At 41.1% G+C, this 19,525-nt stretch overlaps 1 protein-coding gene across 1 annotated transcript; it reads right to left on the reverse strand.

The window, feature by feature from the left end:
* Nucleotides 1-1,087: 1,087 nt before the first annotated feature.
* Nucleotides 1,088-14,636, reverse strand: LOC133919884 (uncharacterized). Its single transcript, XM_062364432.1, has 19 exons — nucleotides 13,007-14,636; nucleotides 10,858-10,943; nucleotides 10,400-10,768; nucleotides 10,221-10,304; nucleotides 9,697-10,140; nucleotides 9,065-9,131; nucleotides 7,506-7,701; nucleotides 7,242-7,345; nucleotides 6,893-7,102; nucleotides 6,361-6,614; nucleotides 6,053-6,277; nucleotides 5,762-5,983; nucleotides 5,635-5,688; nucleotides 5,385-5,450; nucleotides 5,156-5,293; nucleotides 4,932-4,985; nucleotides 3,513-3,572; nucleotides 2,269-2,628; nucleotides 1,088-2,191 (listed from the first exon to the last, which is right to left on the reverse strand). Exons 1-19 carry the CDS (start codon nucleotides 14,340-14,342, stop codon nucleotides 2,027-2,029), a joined length of 4,494 nt encoding a protein of 1,497 aa, XP_062220416.1. The 5' UTR covers nucleotides 14,343-14,636; the 3' UTR covers nucleotides 1,088-2,026.
* Between the last annotated feature and the right edge of the window lie 4,889 nt (nucleotides 14,637-19,525).

Here is a 19,525-nt window from a genome sequence, read left to right on the forward strand (position 1 = left end):
CAGTAATGGCCCTCTGTTGAGTCTATTGCAATCTCAGCACTCAGCAGCGTAGTAGCATCCAACCATCTAAAAAGAACTAATAACAACAATCACCGCAGCTTGCACACGCAACTGTTAACAACAATCGCCAGCGCAGAACTTACAACAATAAAATATGGTACCTTCAAGTCCTGACGATGAACAATTAAAAATAGGGATAAATGCAAAACCCCCCCCAAAAGTCACTTGAATTTTGACTTTCCCCCCCAAAAGTTGTTTTGTTGCAAAAAACCCCCCAAATGTTTGATTTTGTTCCAAAAACACCCCCAAAAATTCAAAAAATTTTTAAAAAAATCACAAAAAATTCTTAAAAAAACTAGAGACAATTATAAGACCTTTTGTGCAATTTGTTTTCAAAAATAATATCCTTTGCATCATATTTCATGGAGAGTAAGTTTGAAAAAAAAGAAAAACGTGCAACTCATTTGTTAATTCGAGTTAAATGCATAGTTAATTATTTACTAATCCAAAAATCATGAAACAAAATTTTTTAGTCTTCTTAGATGATCCTCTATCTTGTAAAAATATATGAAATCTTGAAATAGTTATTGTAACGTGCAGGATTGAGTAAATGTGTTGCAGATAGATTAATTCATAACTAATCCATAACACCCCCAAAATTAGTGAAACCACTTTTATTAGTTTACTTAAACAATTATTTGTGTAGAAAAAATAATGGTAGACATGACAAAGTTAAAATAACATGAGTTAATAAATGAGCTACACATTTTTCTTTTTTTTCCAAACTTCCTCTCCATTAAATATGATGCAAAGGATATTATTTTTGAAAACAAATTTCACAGAAGGTCTTAGAATTGTCTCTAGTTTTTTTTAGATTTTTTTTATGATTTTTTTATTCTTTTGAATTTTTAGGGGGTTTTTTGCAACAAAGTCAAACTTTTGGGGGGTTTTTTGCAACAAAACAACTTTTGGGGGGGAAAGTCAAAATTCAAGTGACTTTTGGGGGGTTTTTTGCAGTTTTCCCTTAAAAATATGTACTAAACACGTGCTTTCCAGTTCAATCAAAACAAATGAAAATACGAACCAATACAGTCTGAACAATTGTTTGAATTGCCTGTGCGGCTACTGCCGACAGTACGCAATCAACATTGCACATAAAAATGCTTAACCAAGGTTACAATCTGGACGGCAAGCAGAAAAGGCCTGTCTCAGATCAATATCTTTGAATCCACATGTAAGATCAAAAATTAACTACCATACCTTACTCAACCTAAGAATTTACAGGTAAACTTCCCCATTGCTGTTATCTTGACATCTACAAAATCAGATAATCTTTTGAACATGTAAAGAGACCACTATTTCCCAAAAGAAAAGAAAAAGAAACTCTCAGCAATCTGCTAGATAATGCCTCAGCCTGTACGATACCGCTTATCACTAGCAGAACTAGCTACCAAACAGTAGTAGCTGGACCTTAATTTTGGGCAGTCTCCATCCCTACCACTAACATGGATCAAGCAAACGCTTCTGTCCAAATGCTGTGGTCAACACCACTGCAGTTTGTCGTGACCCATGCTAATAGACCAAGTAACTTTTCTTGTGCAACCAAAAAGGATTGGTATTTTTTTCCTTCTGCATAACTAAACTAACATTTGGAAATGGAAAGAATGTACAGAGCAATTTTACAAAACCTGCGCCCTAAACAACATTCCATATATACTGTTGACAGGCTCTCTTTTGTATAGCCCAGGCAGGTGAATCCACCCATATTGCCATTCGTCCAAGTTACCTGGGCAGGGGCTAACCTTCTTGTTGAGCGGTGCCACACCATACATTCATTCAAAATAACTCAGTCTGCACCATTGTACAACTTGGGTCCAAAAAGATCACTGCTTGTCTGTAATCCTTGCGGCAATAGCACTGGCCGACCCCGCATGCCGCTCGTGGTTTTCAGATGTGAAGACCAAGCTTGCAAATGTTTTTTTGGCCTTCCAATGAGAGAAATGAACCAGCTTGATCTCAACTGATCCTATCCACCAGGCTCTTGTGGATTATGGGCCTGTGTATTTCTATTCGATGGCTTCTCTTTAGATAAAGAGTCCCGAGGAACATAAACATATCCCTTAGGAAGGCGTTGGTTCTGTGTCGAAGCTTGATCAGATGTCATAACAAGCTCCTTTTGAAACGATTCCCTCTGTTGCATAGTTATGTGCTCCAAAGATTAGCATGGTGTGGGAAAAAAATAAAAACCTGAAAAGAAAAGGTACACACCTTATCTTTTGTCTTCTCTCCTCCTAGTTTTTGTGAGGCAGTAGCTAGTCTCTGCGGAAGTTGCTTACCAGCATGTGATCCCCTCTCACCCAACTTGCGTTTGAATGATATCAATGTTCTCGAGCTATCAGCAGTGTTTCTCTCAGCATCTCTGTTATTCAAAGAAAACCTTATGGTCTTTTTCCCAGAAATAGTACTATCCACTGTGACATCATCAGATCTTTGCACGGTTCCACTGTATGATTTGTTATTAACTGAAGTAGTGGCAGATTCTGAACTTGCTCCAGATGCAAGATAGGAGAAAACAACAGTGTCCTTTGTTTTGGCAAGTATGTCATGATCACACAGAACGGTCTCTCTCTGACATAATACACAACACAGTATTAGGCCATGAAGTCAGATAGAAGTATGTTGACTGAAACATCAAGTTCAATCTGATAAAAAAAAACATAATTTAACATATCCCAGTTCAACCAGTAAGTTCAGATTAACAGTTATCACTAGCTTTAGTTTCCAGAGTCCAGACCCTGCATGATTGAGCACAGGAAACAACAACACGCAGCAACCACCTCCTGAACCATACATAACATCAAAACCTGTCTGGATTTACTGTATATAGTTATAAAATGATGTAATGACCAATCCAAAACTGACCCAACGACCAGTTATGTTTATTTTAAACAATGAACCATTAATGACTGCGGAATTAGCTGCATTGTTATAAAAAGAAGCATGTGCCAGATATTGCAAACCTCACAAGGTGCCAGCTACTAGATGCTGAGAATCTAGTAGTGGTATCAGGATGTCAGTAGCTGGGTTACGAAAATAAATTGGGTAAATGTGAATTTGATTGTCATAATCGTTGTGGGTATTGGGGCAAAGACAAAAGGAAAGCCGGCAGGAGAGGATGCCGCTACTTCCTTTTGTCCTTACTCCAATTCTCCCTAATTAAACTAAGCACCTCTGATTAGTCAAAGGTTCAAAGGGTGGTTGATAGTTATCCCATTCCGTGTTCTTCACAACATGAAATAAATATATAAAAACACCACACAAGGAGAAGGTTGCTAATTGTCAAATAAAACAAAACAAGGAGAAAAATGAATACACTATATCCCAATGGGGTATTTCTAATTCAAGCACGAGTGTCATATATGACTGTTATGTAAAGGTGGATAGGTAAAAGTAGCATGCTGATGTAGTTTTTGAGGCACCACATAAGTAGTAGAATTTCCAGCTAAACATACCTTCACCTTCTCTCTCTTAATTATCCTCTCACACAACAGACGCAACTTTTCCAATTGAACCTGCAAAAAGATGAAATAATTTAAAAGAATTAAAAGAAAACAAAAGGGTGTCCTCTGAAAAACAAAAGTTTTACTAATGACACTTAGTTATTTACACCTAACATATATGTCCCACAAGTGAGCAAAGTGTATCGATATGCAAGAATCATGCAGACAGTAAACAGAAATGAACTGATTTACATGATGCACCGCCCCCAAAAGGTACATATATACAGCCTACACATTTTATATGTCACTGCACTCCATGATAAAATAAGAAAAGATAGTAAAAAAGGAATAAGTAATTCCACAGTAACCAATAGTTCCCAGGCTGGCAACAAGAACAGATCAAGATTCAGAGAAATGATTTAACAGCTATATTCAGCTAAATAGTATACTAATGTAAAATACAGCACAACACTGATTCGATGTTAGAAAGTTACAAGAAGCACATTGAATCCAAGGCTCCAACACATCCTTCAATGAGTGAATTAAAATAGACAGTTGTCCTTTAGCTAAATTCATCATGATGACCACAGGAGGGATCCTACTCCTGGCTCTATTTTTCATATAAATATGGAATTTGTCTTACGTATGTTGTGTATATTGTGTTTTCCACCTTGTGTAGGGTGCTTCGTGTAAATGTCACCTTGTACATCTAGCTCCTTGGGCTCTTTGCAATACAAGCTTGCTCATTTAGTGACAGACATAATTCATGTCTATCAATTTATTTTGTGCATCTACTATTTACTTCTTAAATAACTAAGTAATAAATACCAAAGAAACACTGATATGTCATGATGGCAAGAATACGGCACTCGTGGTGACACAAACCACTCTGCACAACAATTACTAGCCAGCAAAAGCAAACAAACTTTTAGGATTATCCTTCTTGGCCAAGAAAAAGTTCAGCAACCTGTCGCAACTTTTGACTAGTATCTACAAAAATGCTTCTATGAGTAATGACTGATAAGATCTGCCAGATACAGTGCAGAGGTAGTAACCCAAACTATATGCAGCTTATTCGACAAGATATAAGCAAACTAAACAGTTTTTACCACGTATCTAAGCATAATCGATAGGTTTCGGACTCATCTACATATAATTGATATTTCAAACACAGCATAACAAAGTCATTGTTTGGAGCAAATATTAAAAAGGATAAATAGCTGGAAAACTGGAATAGCCATAATCGTTTTAGTGATTAAAATAAAGCAGAACGTCGGCAAGATATTGGTTTTCAAACATTCGGAGTACTTGAAACATTCTACAGTAATTTAGAAAAACACTGCATTACAGTTCTAGTAGTTGAGGAAGATATTCTATGTTACCAAACACACAGGGAAAGCAAAATGAAGTATGTAAATCAGAAATACTGACCCTCATCCGTTTCATGGTCTTGAGCTCCTCAGGTCCATATTGCTGCGCGTCAACCTGTGTAGAAATTTCCAAAAGGACGCTAAGATACAGAAAGAAATTATACCAACACAAGACTGGCATGCAGAATATACATGCCACCTTTTGGTCCATGTGAGGAGCAAAATAAGCATATATTACAAATCAAGAGATCTATTACTCAAAGTAGCTCTGCTGCTACACCTTACCACTTTCTGTTGTACACTGTGTTTGCCACAATATGCTTTGTGCTGTGATGTAGTACCAAACCCTTTTGTGTTCATGTAGAAACCAGAGTTTCTAGCACAAGTAGGATGAAAAGTAATGTGGCAGTCCCCACTATCACACTGCATATTGGAAGAGACAAATTTAGCAAGATCATAAATGCTTAGTTTTCCCAAGTCTAGATTACATAAGCAGGAAAGGATGATGATGTACCCTTAAACACATGCCGACACGGCGGAGGCAGACACAACAAGTATCTTTTCCATCTACAAGGCTTTTCTGATAGAAGCATCAAACAACCAAAAAGATGAGATGGTACAAGTTGCTATTCCTAACAAATAACACTCAGAAACAGATGGAGTTTATCATTAAATGAACAACAAAAACGATTGCAAAGGTTCTATTTATTCTGGAAAATTAAAACTGCAAGTAAACTGAAATCATGGACGGAGGAGATACATACCATTCCTTCTACTGGATTATCTTGTCCCCTCACATACTTGGTGCCCAACAACCACTGCGAAAATATTTGAAAATTATAGGACTTCACAAGAAAGACATTTAAACAGAAGGTGATTGCATCTAATTACCTCGGCACAAAAAGCATGAACCCACTGTGCATCTGCAGTCTTTCTAAAAGCACCAGATGTGCCATGACACACACCACACCGTGCAAAGGGTACCTTCCTGCCATTACAATCCGATTGATCACTAATGGTAGCAGCTTCTGATGAAACATCTTCACAAAATTCACAATTCCAGGGGCCAACAGAATTGTACAGATTTCTGTAGCAATCTATGTGGACAGCAGCCTGCGGAACAGGTCATAATTAATTACGCGATATACTAAGACTTGAAAACTAAAACTAAATCCAAAGCACCTTGCATCTGGAGCAGACAAATATTCGGTTCAACACAGTCTCAGTTCGCATGCATACATCACAGTAGAGTGGATTTTCTTTTGAGGAAATTGGCATATGAAAACTCCCGAAATTGTTGTCAGGTGATACTTTGCTGTTGGATGACTTTGGTGGATCCTTAGTCCGTGGCAACGAAGAAGTCCGCTGGCCAACTCTTGCAGATCCAGCAGCAAGTTTTGGAGAACTCTACAAGCACGAGAAAGGTGAGATCCAGACATCTGCAACACGTACTAGTTTCTCAATTGATTACTCGAAACACAGGAACAAACCTCTTGATTAACAGGTGCCGCATTCTCCTTTACATCTTTTCTCATGGTTGAAGTGCGTGAGGAGGATGCCACAGCAGCTGCAGCTGCAGCTAGTACAGCTTGTGCTTCCTTATGTCGCTTTTCTTTTCTCCCACGTTTCTTAGCTTCTCTAACATCACGAAGAAACTGATGTACAAGAATAAGGTCCCATTTCCTTTTACTGAAAGCATCCAGCTCGCGAGAAAGATTCTGGACAACTTTTGCTATCAATTTTTCTGCAAGAATGCAGAAGAAAATGATATCAGGAAACTAAGAAATGACAACTTCATTCATGGGACAACTCCGTGCACAATATTGAAGAAACTGGGGAAAATGAGGAAACAACAACTTCATTCATGGGACAGTTTCTTGCACGATATTGAAGAAAAGAGAAGCAGTAGAACAAAAATGAGTAATACAGGAGTCAACAATGTTTTATCATTTATCATTCTTTACACCCATATATACAAGTGCATGGAATGTACAGAACAAAAAGAAAAAGAAATAGTCTTACCATATCTGTGCTTCAGAACAAAAGCATTGTCAAGCAGCCTAGCTTGTAAGTATACCATCTCTCCTTCTACTTCATCATCAGGTGAATGCTCAAGAATTTTCAAGGATCTTGAGTTCAAAACTTGATCTGTGGCAGTTGTTTCAGTTGTATCCTCAAGTTTTACCAAGGAATCAACAGATGCTTTCTCATGAGATGGATATGATGGTTCCTCTACAAAAAGTTGGACAGAGAAAGTAAGATCAGTTAAAGCTTGACATGCAAACATCTTATTTGCAACATTAAGAAACAAAAGTTGTAAATTGCTGATAACTAATAAGTAATTAACTGAGAGAAACTACCAAGAACTTACCATGATAATATGGTGCCTCACTATTCTGCTTGAAAGTAATGTCCCAATGATGAGCCATCTTTTTCTTTATTAACGGATGAATATAAGAACGTGAATCATCAAAGCTGCATACAGCAAAAACGGGGTGAACAACTGCTTCCAGAAGTGCCTTATTAGTTCATGCATAAAAAAAATTGCTTTGAGACAGAAAAAAAAATTGAAGCAGATAGGTGAAAACAACAGCAGAGGAAACAATATTCAATCACTTATATGTGTGCAACTTACTTGAAAAAAGGTTGTCCATGAAAGCAATTTGGATCACAGTCGCGTGGAGTACCGATGCCATTTTCAACTGAATTTACCCCATTTTTAGCATTAAAACCCTGAGAAAAACTATGATCCGGTGAAGATACTCCTTCCTCCAATTCTGATCCAAGTTCAGCCTCTGTCAAATCATTAATTTTCCTTCCAAGTAATACACCTGTTCATAATATATTGCAAGAATCAGGGGAAGAAACCCACAAAACTTGTGTAAATAACTCTCAGAAAATGGATGAAGATATAGCAAGTAAGAACTAATATATAATGCACATGAGTTCAATTTTACACGACCAAGAGTTAGATCAATGTGATCCATCACAATGTGGAAATTTCTATATCGTTGATCAGCAATGCTTCAATTTCACCAATTGCTAGTGTATTATATCATTTGAGGTTTGAGCCCACAAAAAAGAGTGAAATCATGATTACTAAGAGGGCTATCAAACCATGATCATTTACACCTACATCTTCAGAGCCATCTTAATATTCACAACAGAGAAATGGGTAAGTGAAGGAGGCTGTCGAAGCAGCATGAACAGATTTACTATTTGCAATGGCTTCAGCTGTTAAATTTCAAATTCATCAGTTCCCAAGGCCCTCAAGTATTTAAGTGGGTGGGTCAACCAAGTAAAACAACGTGAGCAAATGAACACCTATTTGTATTCTGTATTAAATCATTTGAGCCCATAAAAGAAATCAAGTTATAGGGAGCCATCTAATTACGTTCAACTTGACCCTCATACAAGATAAGCTATTGGCTTCAGCTGAAAGATTACAAATTCAATAATTCCATGGCTTTAAACCCTGTGGTGAGTTGGCCCACCAAGCAAGGCACACTACCATGCCTAAGGAGAAACTTGCATCTCTATTTTACATTATGAAATATTGTTAGAAACAGGAATTTAAAGTTCCTGTGCATAACAGTATTGAATGATATATGAGGAAATGGCAACTGTTAGCATCGGTACAATGATTTCTCCTGAACCGGAAAAGGGTAATGAGTTTCCACAGAGCAATTGCATCCCAGCAACTGGGAACAATCAGTCTTGTCTAATGCAGAATGATTATGCCACAATCCATTCAAATTAGGAAGACACTGATAATAGCATTTAACCCACACTTCCTTGCAATAAGTCATATCATGCAGCTCAAACTGGGGGGGGGGGGGTCAAACCCTTTTAAAAAACAAATTGGGTATAAGGATTCCAACTTAAGCTAATAAAATCCACAGAGTTAGCAGCCATTGCGTAATGAGAAAAATAGCCAAGCTAGTACAAGAAGTTTTTTCCCCGGCCGCATTTGAGATTTCTGTGCATTTTGAATGAGCAGGTCTAGGTATTCTTTCTTATAAAAATGGTTGTTTGGCAATTCATTTGTTTTATTTGATTTTCTAAATAAAAATAACCCAGAACTTCCAGCAACTAGTACGATATAGCAAAGCAGGATTATCTAAAAAAATCTAGAGATAATTGAAAAAACAATGAGATAAAAAGTCAGAAGGAATAGTTCACAAAGGATTTTACCTGGATTTTCATTTGGTATCTCCGTGGAAGTACTAAATTCTTTATTTCCAGAGGAGGTGTTCAGTATCTGTCACAAGGATGTGAATCAAATTGCATCCATGATGAAAGATTACTTCACTAGGACCATAAAACAATGACAGCACAGCACACCTCCTCAGACAAGGTATACTGGCGGGCCACAAGTGGAGAAAACTGGGAGACAGATGATGCTAATGGTGACAGCACTAAAAGCCAACAGTTCACTATATGGTCAGTTAAACTATTTGCCATGGGGAAAAAAAATAAGACACCTTAAAAGAGACAGGAAAGAGGTAGGAGGGGTTTCCATCACAAGCGGCTGAAGGTTCCATGGCAGAATCATGGCAAGTCGTCCTTCTAATAGGCATATGTCATTTTCAGACAATATGATTGGCCATTTAGGAAAAAGTAATACCATTTAAGGTATCTGACTTGGAATTTAACGAAAAAAATCCCAATGGTACAAAAGAAATATATCTTCCCCCTTAAAATTTCTATGTATAACGAAAAATAAGGAAACTATCATCCATGCATAAAAAACTTCAGGCTCAACGCCAGTTCCAAGGCAAGAAACAAACAAAACTTTACATAACACTCGAAGTACTATTTATTACCAATTTTCCCTGTTCTTCTGAAACATCCTTGCTGCCGATTGGGGAAAACTCAGATTCTTTTTCAAATTCTTCAGCAGGAGAGCGCTCAAGATTAGCCCCTTCTTTAACCATATTTTTGTTCCCATTTTGGAAAATGATCGCACCAGTTGCACATGTTGCGCTTTTATCTTTGAGAACCTTATTGTTGCTTTTGGATCTTGTTGGTGAGGGTTTGATTACAGCAGAATCCAACGCATCAACAAGTGCACCTTTGTCATCATCTGGAACCAATGGACATTTCACATCAACAGTTTGTGTGGCATCAGATCCATCTGGCTTGTCATCTTGCACCACCACTGAACTCCCTTTAAGAGCACTTCCTTGGCCAGCATGCATATGCGCAGAATTTTGGAGCCACTTGATGATTTTCAGCTTCAAACCATGGGAAAAGGTGGTAGTTTCACCCTGGCAATCAGAGAATTAGCAAAATAGCTCATAAATAAAGTTCACATAGTAAACATATAAAACGTATCTGCATCAAGTACCACGAGAGCAGCTTCCAAGGATTCCGAAGAAATACCAACTTCAGATGCTATATCATCAACACTAACATCTCCACTGTCAATTGGCTGCAAAAACAGCGCAAAGATCAACGTTTTTGCTTTACAATGGTTAGGGGGTAAATTCATGTGCTCTAACTAGACTTTATATGAGGAACAGTTACCTTTCTCAGCACTGCAGCAATATCACCAGAACTTCTCATATGATCCCCACCAACAGAGGGAGTATCTGTTTCCCAGCTTCCGATTGGTTGAGCATTTGCATTTCTAACCGTATGAGGCAAATCACCTTGTTCGATAGTCTCTACTCTGATCAGGTTACCAGAGCTAGAAGTACTGGTTTCCGTTTCACAGTTCATGAATTTGTCCTTGTTTTTCCGTGTGAATCTTAGTTTTGGAATTTTTCCAGTGATGAGATTTGTATTATTTGGCCTGGATTCTGTAGGACTCTGTTCAGAAGCATTGTTACTATTCTCTAAGGAGCTGATGTATCCAACTGCAGAATGCTTTGAGCAAAATGCTCTCAACTCAACCTACAAAATGGAAGTGAAAAAAAAGACAAGTGAGCAACTTTGACCTCAGTAAGGCAAATGGCAACCATCAGAAAACAAAAAAGTCTAACATTAGGATGTCCAGAATTCCCCCATATCTCCATTTGATGCTTTGAATCTCTTGCACATATAGGATGAAATGCCGTACGGCATGTCCCTGAAAACCACATGAAACTTAGTAAAATGCATGGATAGTATTGAGTACTAGTATTCCTTTGCATTATGCATTAAGTTAAAGAAAAATGCCGGTACTAATTTTTAGAATAACATGAGCTGAAGGAAGAATGTGAAAGAACTTGAAACCGAACATGCTTCTGTCCTAAAGTCTATGATTAACTGTTGAGATATAATCCACCGGTTATTCTATCTTGCGCAATTTTTTCAGAAACTGTCTTGTATACAAATATCCAATAAAGCTCCAGGTACTGGAATATTTATGAGAATATTTTTCAAGAAAAAAAGGCTGAATACCAAAGACTTGTGACATCAGGTTGAAACTATTGTTCGACGATATGCCCATCGGAATGATAATATAATTGTTAACAGAACCAATGAAGCATCATTCAAGAAAGCATTAATTTATTCAATGGTTTCCACAATCAAATAATGAACATTGGCAGAAGATGCAAGCACAAATAATTAAGTTAGCCAGCAGCTAAATATCAACAAAATAGTCCATGAATTAGTTTTCTGATGATAAACGCAGGAGGCATTTCCTCAGGGAGCACTGGAGCACAGTATTTAGAAGCAAATTAAACTATTCGACACATATGTAATATCATATCTTTGTTGTTCTCATCAGAATACTGTTCACTAGTAAGAATTATTGTATGTTCCACTCAGCGGATTACAGGGTATATATAACTTGCTTAATGTAACTGATAACTACAGAAGGACAACCAACACTAAGACAACTGCGTAAGTAACATAGAAGCAAAGCACTTTTCATGTTGTGTGTTCAAGACAGTCATGAGTAAACAAGAGTTACAAGATTCTTATTGTTGTGAGGACACAAAGAACAAATAATCTATCACAAAGCTAATAAAGTCAATCAACACAAAACAAGATTCCTTTTGCGTAGGCCATGACAAAATATCATATGTAAAGAACTTGTTCACTGAGCCAAGAAAAAATTAAAATCCACACGACCGGGTGTTCGAATACAAGAAAAGAAAAGGTGAATCAGAAACTGAGAAAAAAATCCAGCAGTCCTGCATTAAAAAAAACAGTTTTCGCTACTGACATATTTTATTCTGACTTCAGCCGATTCTACAATTTTTTACACTTGATTCAGCTTTGAACTAAACAACCGGTTACACAATATCAGTTACTGCATTATTCTTGGCACGTTATTTAATTTTAAAGTAACATATTTTAAATGGATGCGTACGCATGTGGGTCGTAACTCATATATAAGGCATAAGGGTGATAAAACTTGCTTGGTTAAAGAAGTCACATCATAGATTCTCCACAAATATTGCAGGATTGTTCGAATTTATTGTGTTGCTAGAAATCGAGAGAACTGTTGTCTGCCATTTTGCTTTCCAAAACAAAATCTGATTCTGTCAAACTTTCGTAGGGTTTACAGATATGAAAATACCTGTAACTAGTTCCATCACCATACTACAAAGTGAACAAGGAATCAACTAATTATCTCACACTACATGCCCCTTAAAAAAAGGAATAGTTTTCGAGGTCATCCATTCAGAAGAGGATGTTCCTATGGAAGCTTATCGTATATAAAGGGGCCATACGGCAAACCTATTTTAGCAAGAATTTTGTGCTCCAGCATAGTATTGATGTGCTATGGATGAATGCCACATTTCACCAAAAACAGCATACTGCATCTTATTTTGGAAAAATTGCCCCTACAGGGGTGCCATAATGGATTCCATAATTTAATCGACAAAATTAGCAGGCTGAAGTTATTAGGTATCATGTGGCTGGTAAATAAAATTTGAAGTCACAAAATTGAAGAAAGACAGTTGATAAGCACCAAAAAATACAAAGTCCAATACCAAAACTGAAGTAGACAAGTGCATCTACAGAAATTTTGCATTTCCTAAAATAACGGTAGGATACATTTTCCTAGATAGTGATAGCACATAAACTGCACTTCTAATGCAATATTTTCTGCACTTGATCGTCTAATAAACATAAGAACTATATGTCAATCGTTCACAATTTGTCTATATGGAGACGTGGAGTGAAAACACATACCATGGCTACATCGAACGCATGCACCATGCTTAACCTTGCAAATACTGCACATCAACTGCATCCGATTCTCTTGGACATTTCTGAGATTAGTTACAGGCTCCATTGATTCCATGTCCTCCACAACAACCTCTGGAGTCCAGAGACTACAAAACAAGTGCACAAATTTTAGGTGGCCAACACCTGCATTTTGCGTAGGCTCCACTTTAACACGTTTAAGAGCGCCTTTGTCCTTTGGGCATAGAACACAACGCACTGACTGGGTGCTGCCGGCATCTTTATTCAATGACCCTGTCGACTCCAAATATGTACACCAAGCACACAACCATTGCCCATCTGGCACAGCATGCAAACCATAACACTTCTGGTGCACTGACACCTTGCAGTTGCTGCAGTTAACTATCCTATTGGACATCATGGCACTCTCTCCTAGACAGCAAACATCGCAACTTGAAGACACCTCAGCTCCCAAGCGTGGAAGAAGAACAAGCTGCTCTAACCCAGCATCCACACCCAAAAGCTTTCTCTTCTTGTTGGGTCGCTCTGAAGTGAGCACAAACCGACCCTTTGCGCATAGCAACCAATTAAGTGAAGTTCCTTCCTCCTCAACACATTGTGCTGACACAATGCCACCGCTGCTCCCAGCTTCATACACTTCAAATGCTCGCTCTCCCAGTTGTACAGACACTTCATGTATTCCCTGTTCTCTGCCTTGCCTATTTAACTCTTTGTCACTGACCATCTGCTGCACAACCACGTCATGTATGTCCTGCTCCACGCTTTGTTCGCTCCTCTCTTTCTGATTAACCAGATGCACATTTTGCTCACCACGCTCTCTCTTACTGATCACTTCTTCACCGCCCACACCCAAATATGAGCTTGTTTCAGTGACAGCAACGTCAAATGTCTCAACCTTGTTCATTAGTTCCTTGCCACTGCCCAGAAATGGTATTAGCATACATGAGTCGAGCTTGCTGTAGCCGAATGGGAACTTTGGCCTTAACATTTCTACATCATCCAAGGTTACTGGACGGAAATACGCCTCGAACTGCTCCCACGCGCCAGCCTTTGCAGGGCGCGCTACAGCTTCCTGCGGCGGATGCTCCGCGGCAGCCGCTCCCGGAGGAGGCTGAGCCTTCTTATGCTTCTTCCGCCCGTCCCCCGGCCCTGCCCAGCTCACAAGCCGCGCGGGCAGCGTGGGATTCCTAGGCGGCACCTCCTCGCCCTCGAACGGCGTCCGCAGGGCCAGCGCCTTCGTGGCCTGCTCGTAAAGGTCAACCCCGAAGCCAGGGGCCGCCCCCTCGGGCGAGACCTCGGCGCGGGCCATGTCCCCGCTCATAACGCCTCGTCCGGGGAGGGGCGCATCCCCGCCGGAGCCCCCGGCGGAGGCGGCGTTGTCGGGGGAGGCCTCCGGCGAGGTGCGACGGCGGCGGGCGGGGCGGAGCTAGGGTTAGGGTTTCGTCTCGAGCGGCCGAAACCGAGCCCGTGTTTCGCTTCCGCGCGTTCCCTTTCCTCGCGATTTTTCCCGGCCCGAATTTTTCGCGTGGGTTTCGGATCCGATGGGAGCACGGTGGTGGGAGGAGGGAGAGAGATCCGCGTCAGGGCACGGGTTCCGTTTTGTAAAGTGATGCTGGTAGCACGTAGCATATGCTCCTTGCTTGGCTGGTTGTTAAAACTGGCAGATCACACTGATGCTAGCAACATGGGCTGCCCTTGGTACCATTACCGGTTCGGGCCGGGCTGGCCCAGGCTGATAGAACAACGTACATTATACAGTAATGAATGCCTTGGTACACTTTGCTTTTTACTATATGATGATGCGAAAGTTTATTTTTTGCATCTCGAGCTAGAAAATGTCTTGGCACCGAAACACTTCTTCGACAATAGGTAGGCGTTGTCGGGGTAGATGGGGCTGACTAGCATCCAACCTGCTTAGACGGCGGAGCTAAAGTGAGAAGGAACAGGAAGCGAGAAGAATGAGATGGAAGAGAGGAAGGAATGAGAGGAGGGGGTTAGGGAAGGAAACATATAAAAGAGGATGAGATGTTGCGACTCACGAGAGCAGCGAAGAGGTGGAGCAATGAGTTCATACAAGGGCACGCCCACTTGACATATAGGATAAATCCTTACGACAATTCCGATTCCTCTCTTATCACACAAGATCTTGAGCGGTGCCATGATCCCCTAGGTCACTGAGATCTTATCTCTCGTCATCGTACTCTCTTCTCATGCTATCACGCCATCACTACTGTGTCGTCTGCTCCATTATTATCGTGTCTTCCACGTTCATTACATCACAAAAGCGGTGTCCTCTCCGTGTGTTGGGAAGCAATATTGCCTTCCACTATCTGTAGAGGGCAACCTATCGTTGCCCGGTTGCTCCATCAGTATCGTACAGGACATGTCATTACCGAGGTGCTTGGTGAATACTGGAAAATGAATGAGCGAGCAATGGCAGGGTGCATCTGGAAAAGGGCATGTCACTACTAGGGAAAAAAGAGGGTAGATTGATCGAGACCAAATGGAGGCAGCAACTTGATAAAGAGATGCAGACGCAGATGCCGTGGCATGATCTGGCTAAGGAGGTATGTGTCTTGCTCAATGGCCATCAAGGGCCTCACCCCTTAGCTCTGGTATGAATGACATGTTGCATGTGATTTGTAGGAATTTTCCTTCCCTAGTTAAACTGCTTGGTGGGTGATTAGTTTAAACATTGCTCGTTCTAGATTTAGTTTGGGTCAATTACAGTATAAGTTGTTGATAGCCGGAAACTGAGTATTCTTGCCGACAGCTGTAATATTTCTACCTCTACTACTTAAAAAGTCACTATTGTATGTTTCTTTGCACTGTGTACTTCTTGCTTCATGCGTCTACATGTGGAGCTGTTGTGTTCCGCTCCCCATTTTCCACCGGTGTGCCTACAGGTGTGGGCCACTTGTCTCGCCTCCGCTCCTCTCGCCTCGACTCCCATTCCTCACCTCCGCAGCCTCCCAACTCGCACGACCACCGCCTTCCATTCCTCGCCTCTGTAGCCTCCAAAATCGCCTCACAAAACGGCCCCGCATCCTCCCCCACCCCGTCCTCATCTCCCCTAACCCTCGTGCCGCCGTATCCGGCAAGCTCCCCGGACGCATTCCCCCTCGAGACCCTGCCCGTGGAGAAAGAGGATGCGGCGGCCGGCAGTGCTCGTGAGGGAAGAGACGGAGATGGAGAGGGAGGCGTGGAGGCTGCTGCGGAGGGTGGTCGTTAGCTACTGCAGTGCGTTGTTGGCGACAATGGTGTCAGAGGACCCCGAGTGCACGGAGAGGCTCAACTACGACCAGGTCTTCATCAGGGACTTTGTGCCATCCGCGCTCGCCTTCCTCATGCGTGGCAAGATCGAGATCATCCGCAACTTCCTCCTCCACACCCTCCAGCTGCAGGTGAGCGTCTCCACCGCCGCCATGTTGTCAGCATGCCGCCGCTGCTATCCTCTACCTCTCATGCCTTTGATCCCCATTCTGTGTGCCGCTGCCGCCTCCACTCTTTGGTTGTCTACTGCACCACGCCACCATCTCATCCTCCTTTGGTCACAGACACCTCCTCCTTGGACTGCGTTGTCGCCTCCAATCGTCGCGGTGCTGACTCCACCTCTACGTCCTTCCCTTCTGCATTCCTTTCCTCTTCAATGGCTCCAAGAGTACGCATGCCTTGATGGTAGCTGTGGCACAGAGCACACGGCTGAAACACGATAGGAGGCATGCACACCATGTGCTCGACAGTTTGCCTCTGAAAAGACAGGTTGTAGGTAAGTAAGGTATTCATAATCTGGTGATTCAGCATTTCACTTATATTGACTATGATTTTTTCAAATCAGCAGATTGAAGCTTATTCAATATGTTCCTAAGGTCTATTCTAGCATGCAATAGTCATATTAAGTGCTCAGTGTTAGCCTTTCTCACTCTGGCATATCTGAATTATTCAGGTGTCTTGGATAGTGCAGGAGTACCCCTTGGTTAATAGGGAAGGCTATCGATTGCAGTGATTCATGTGATCCGGAGTATTTGTAAGGAAGTATGTACACATAGATGCAATTGATTTTATTATGGATATAACTGTAAGTGGGATATTCATTAATTGCTATTGCAGTCTTTGCTTGATATCATGTAGTATGTGAGAGTGGGCGAGAAGGGTTGACATCAGTTGAATTCTGAAATGATTATTGTTGGATGTGGAACAAGTTAGTCTTTCTCTACTACACTGTAGGTTGATTTTTATTCTGGGTAGTGTGTTTTGATGTATACAGGGCTACCACAGCTTCCACAGTTGTAAAGCGCATGTATTGTTGTTGCTTGTATATGCAGACATGTGCTCGTTTTGTATTTTCTCTGTTCAAAATAAATAAAGAAGTCAATTACAGAGCATGGCTTAATGGGAGGGACATTCTAGGTGATATCTCAGTACCTATTTCTCGTTTTCCATTTTTAAACTTTCTCGGTGTATGTGGGGGCAGAGTACAACCGTTCATGGGCTTATGGCTCCATTGGCTAAAGTTTAAAATGGAAGTTATCATCTGTAATTCAGATAACAATTCAAATGTGTCCACTCCCAAAGACCCCCTTTTTTCATTATTTAATTTTAAGCTAATGGTTGTTAATCACATTTGTTGTAAATCTTTCTGGCCTCACAATGCGTAACCAGGCCAATAGGAGGAATCGACAAGTGGCTGTGTTTCCTCCCAATATCCTTCCACAAATAAGTTCCATGGTTCAGATTCTCATACTGAATTCAGCTATGCTATTCTTTTCTCTCCTTTGCCTTCGGGTGGCTTGTCTCGTCCAGAAGTTGCACAAAAGAATCGGACACATCTAAAATGAAGAAATATTTTATCAGAATAGAAAAGCAGAATTAAAATAAAAGGCATTGATGAAGAGTACACTTGGCGTGACTTGGTTTCCCATGTGGTTGGATTAGAAATTGCAGGTTTATACTAACGAGATTAAATAGTTAATTATGATTTAGTAATTCACTACATGATTTAATTAATGGTCAGGCTATCACAACAATGACATACTTCTCGTCTTAAGCTTGATTGTATCATGAGGCAAAGATATCGGTATATATGTATATCAAGATTAAGCCGGTACAATCTTATATATGTTCAAGAGTCAATATGTAATGCTAGTTACTGTTATTGACTTATGGTTTGAAAAGGGTTCTCGGGTCACGGTCATTTACCTATGAACTTAACGGGTTGTAACACTAATTTGAATTGGATACATACGTGGGCTATATGGATAATAACATGTGAAGGATTAAAGTAATAATGAGCCTCCAACATGGCAGTCCAAGCTCTATATAAGTGGAGGTGTATGGGGGCTTTGGGCATGCAAACTCCACCACCCTGAAACATAGGCCACCACCTCCACCTCACCTCTCCACGAAATCTAGCCAGGCGCGCAATGCTAGCACGTCGGCGTATGACATTCTGCCCTTGGACTTGTGGATATTGTAGAAATGTTGCTGCTGTTATTGCGGTGCTAATTGATGGTAAGGGTGCGAGGAGGAGATGTCTGGTTTGTGACGAGATCGACTACTTTCTCGACACTGATGCGTGCAACATTAGACTGAGTTGCTTCAACTCTTCTTCGACTCCTCTGCGCGTCTAGTGGTAACAATCTATAATTCTTTGCTCGCACGATTTCCTAATTAAACAATATTTTTTTATATTAGTGTAGTCTACCCGTTCATCAAAACTAAGTTCAACGAGTTCTACATCAACATAATCATAGTGCCACACTGAAGCTAACAGAAGTGCTCACGAGGTTGATCGATCAACATGTTCGTCAGTGATGGAGCAAACTAGCTAGCGCACGGGAACCAGGAGCTTATTGCGATGCCCATCCATACCAGCCGCACGTCCAAGGAGCTATGATGGTGGCCAGCGACGAGCAACGTCCACGACGGCGCAAGAAATAGAGCAACGACAAGCATCTACGCACAATGGGCATACACACACGTGCACTACCTATACATTCATTTAGCCTGTGCAAGAGAGGATGGCTTCGCTCACCAAGGTCAGCGATGGACAGTCGGAGACAGAGATGAAGAGGTAGAGGAAGAAGACGACAAAGATGACACAGATATGCCACCAACAACGATCACGAACTCGCGTGCCCGGGTTCACACCTTGGTGCCCTTCTTGTTCCGATGAAACCAATGCTCCTCTACTTGGTCGAGTCAACAATAGAGGGCCAGGCATCAATCAAGGATGCGAGACACACAAGTAGGTGCGGAGAGATAATCACCGGAATAGTGGGGGAAGTAGGCGGTCGTTTCACGGACGAGCTCTGGGTCCCTGCCACAGAGCTTCTCCCAGACCTACACAATGGTGAGGTGAGCTCGGCTATGAAGAAGATGCTGTAGAGAAGGACATGGTGCACACTAACTCATCGGCGGTGCAATTGATCGTCGGCGGCGCCGAGGGTGGAGAAGTGGAATTCCCCTCCATGGGTTGTTGTGGTGGTGTGGCAAAGATGGGTG

The sequence above is a fragment of the Phragmites australis genome, chromosome 5 (assembly GCF_958298935.1).
Source record: "Phragmites australis chromosome 5, lpPhrAust1.1, whole genome shotgun sequence".
NCBI lineage: Eukaryota > Viridiplantae > Streptophyta > Magnoliopsida > Poales > Poaceae > Phragmites > Phragmites australis.

What these genes read in the sequence shown, in the direction of transcription:
- LOC133919884 (XM_062364432.1), bottom strand. Translation starts at nt 14,342, where the DNA reads ATGAGCGGGGACATGGCCCGCGCCGAGGTCTCGCCCGAGGGGGCGGCC. An exon ending in AGACCATGAAACGGATGAGG is followed by an intron (nt 3,573 to 4,931) that starts GTCAGTATTTCT and finishes ATCTTTTTGCAG; the next exon opens with GTTCAATTGGAAAAGTTGCG. An exon ending in TTAAGAGAGAGAAGGTGAAG is followed by an intron (nt 2,629 to 3,512) that starts GTATGTTTAGCT and finishes GTATTATGTCAG; the next exon opens with AGAGAGACCGTTCTGTGTGA.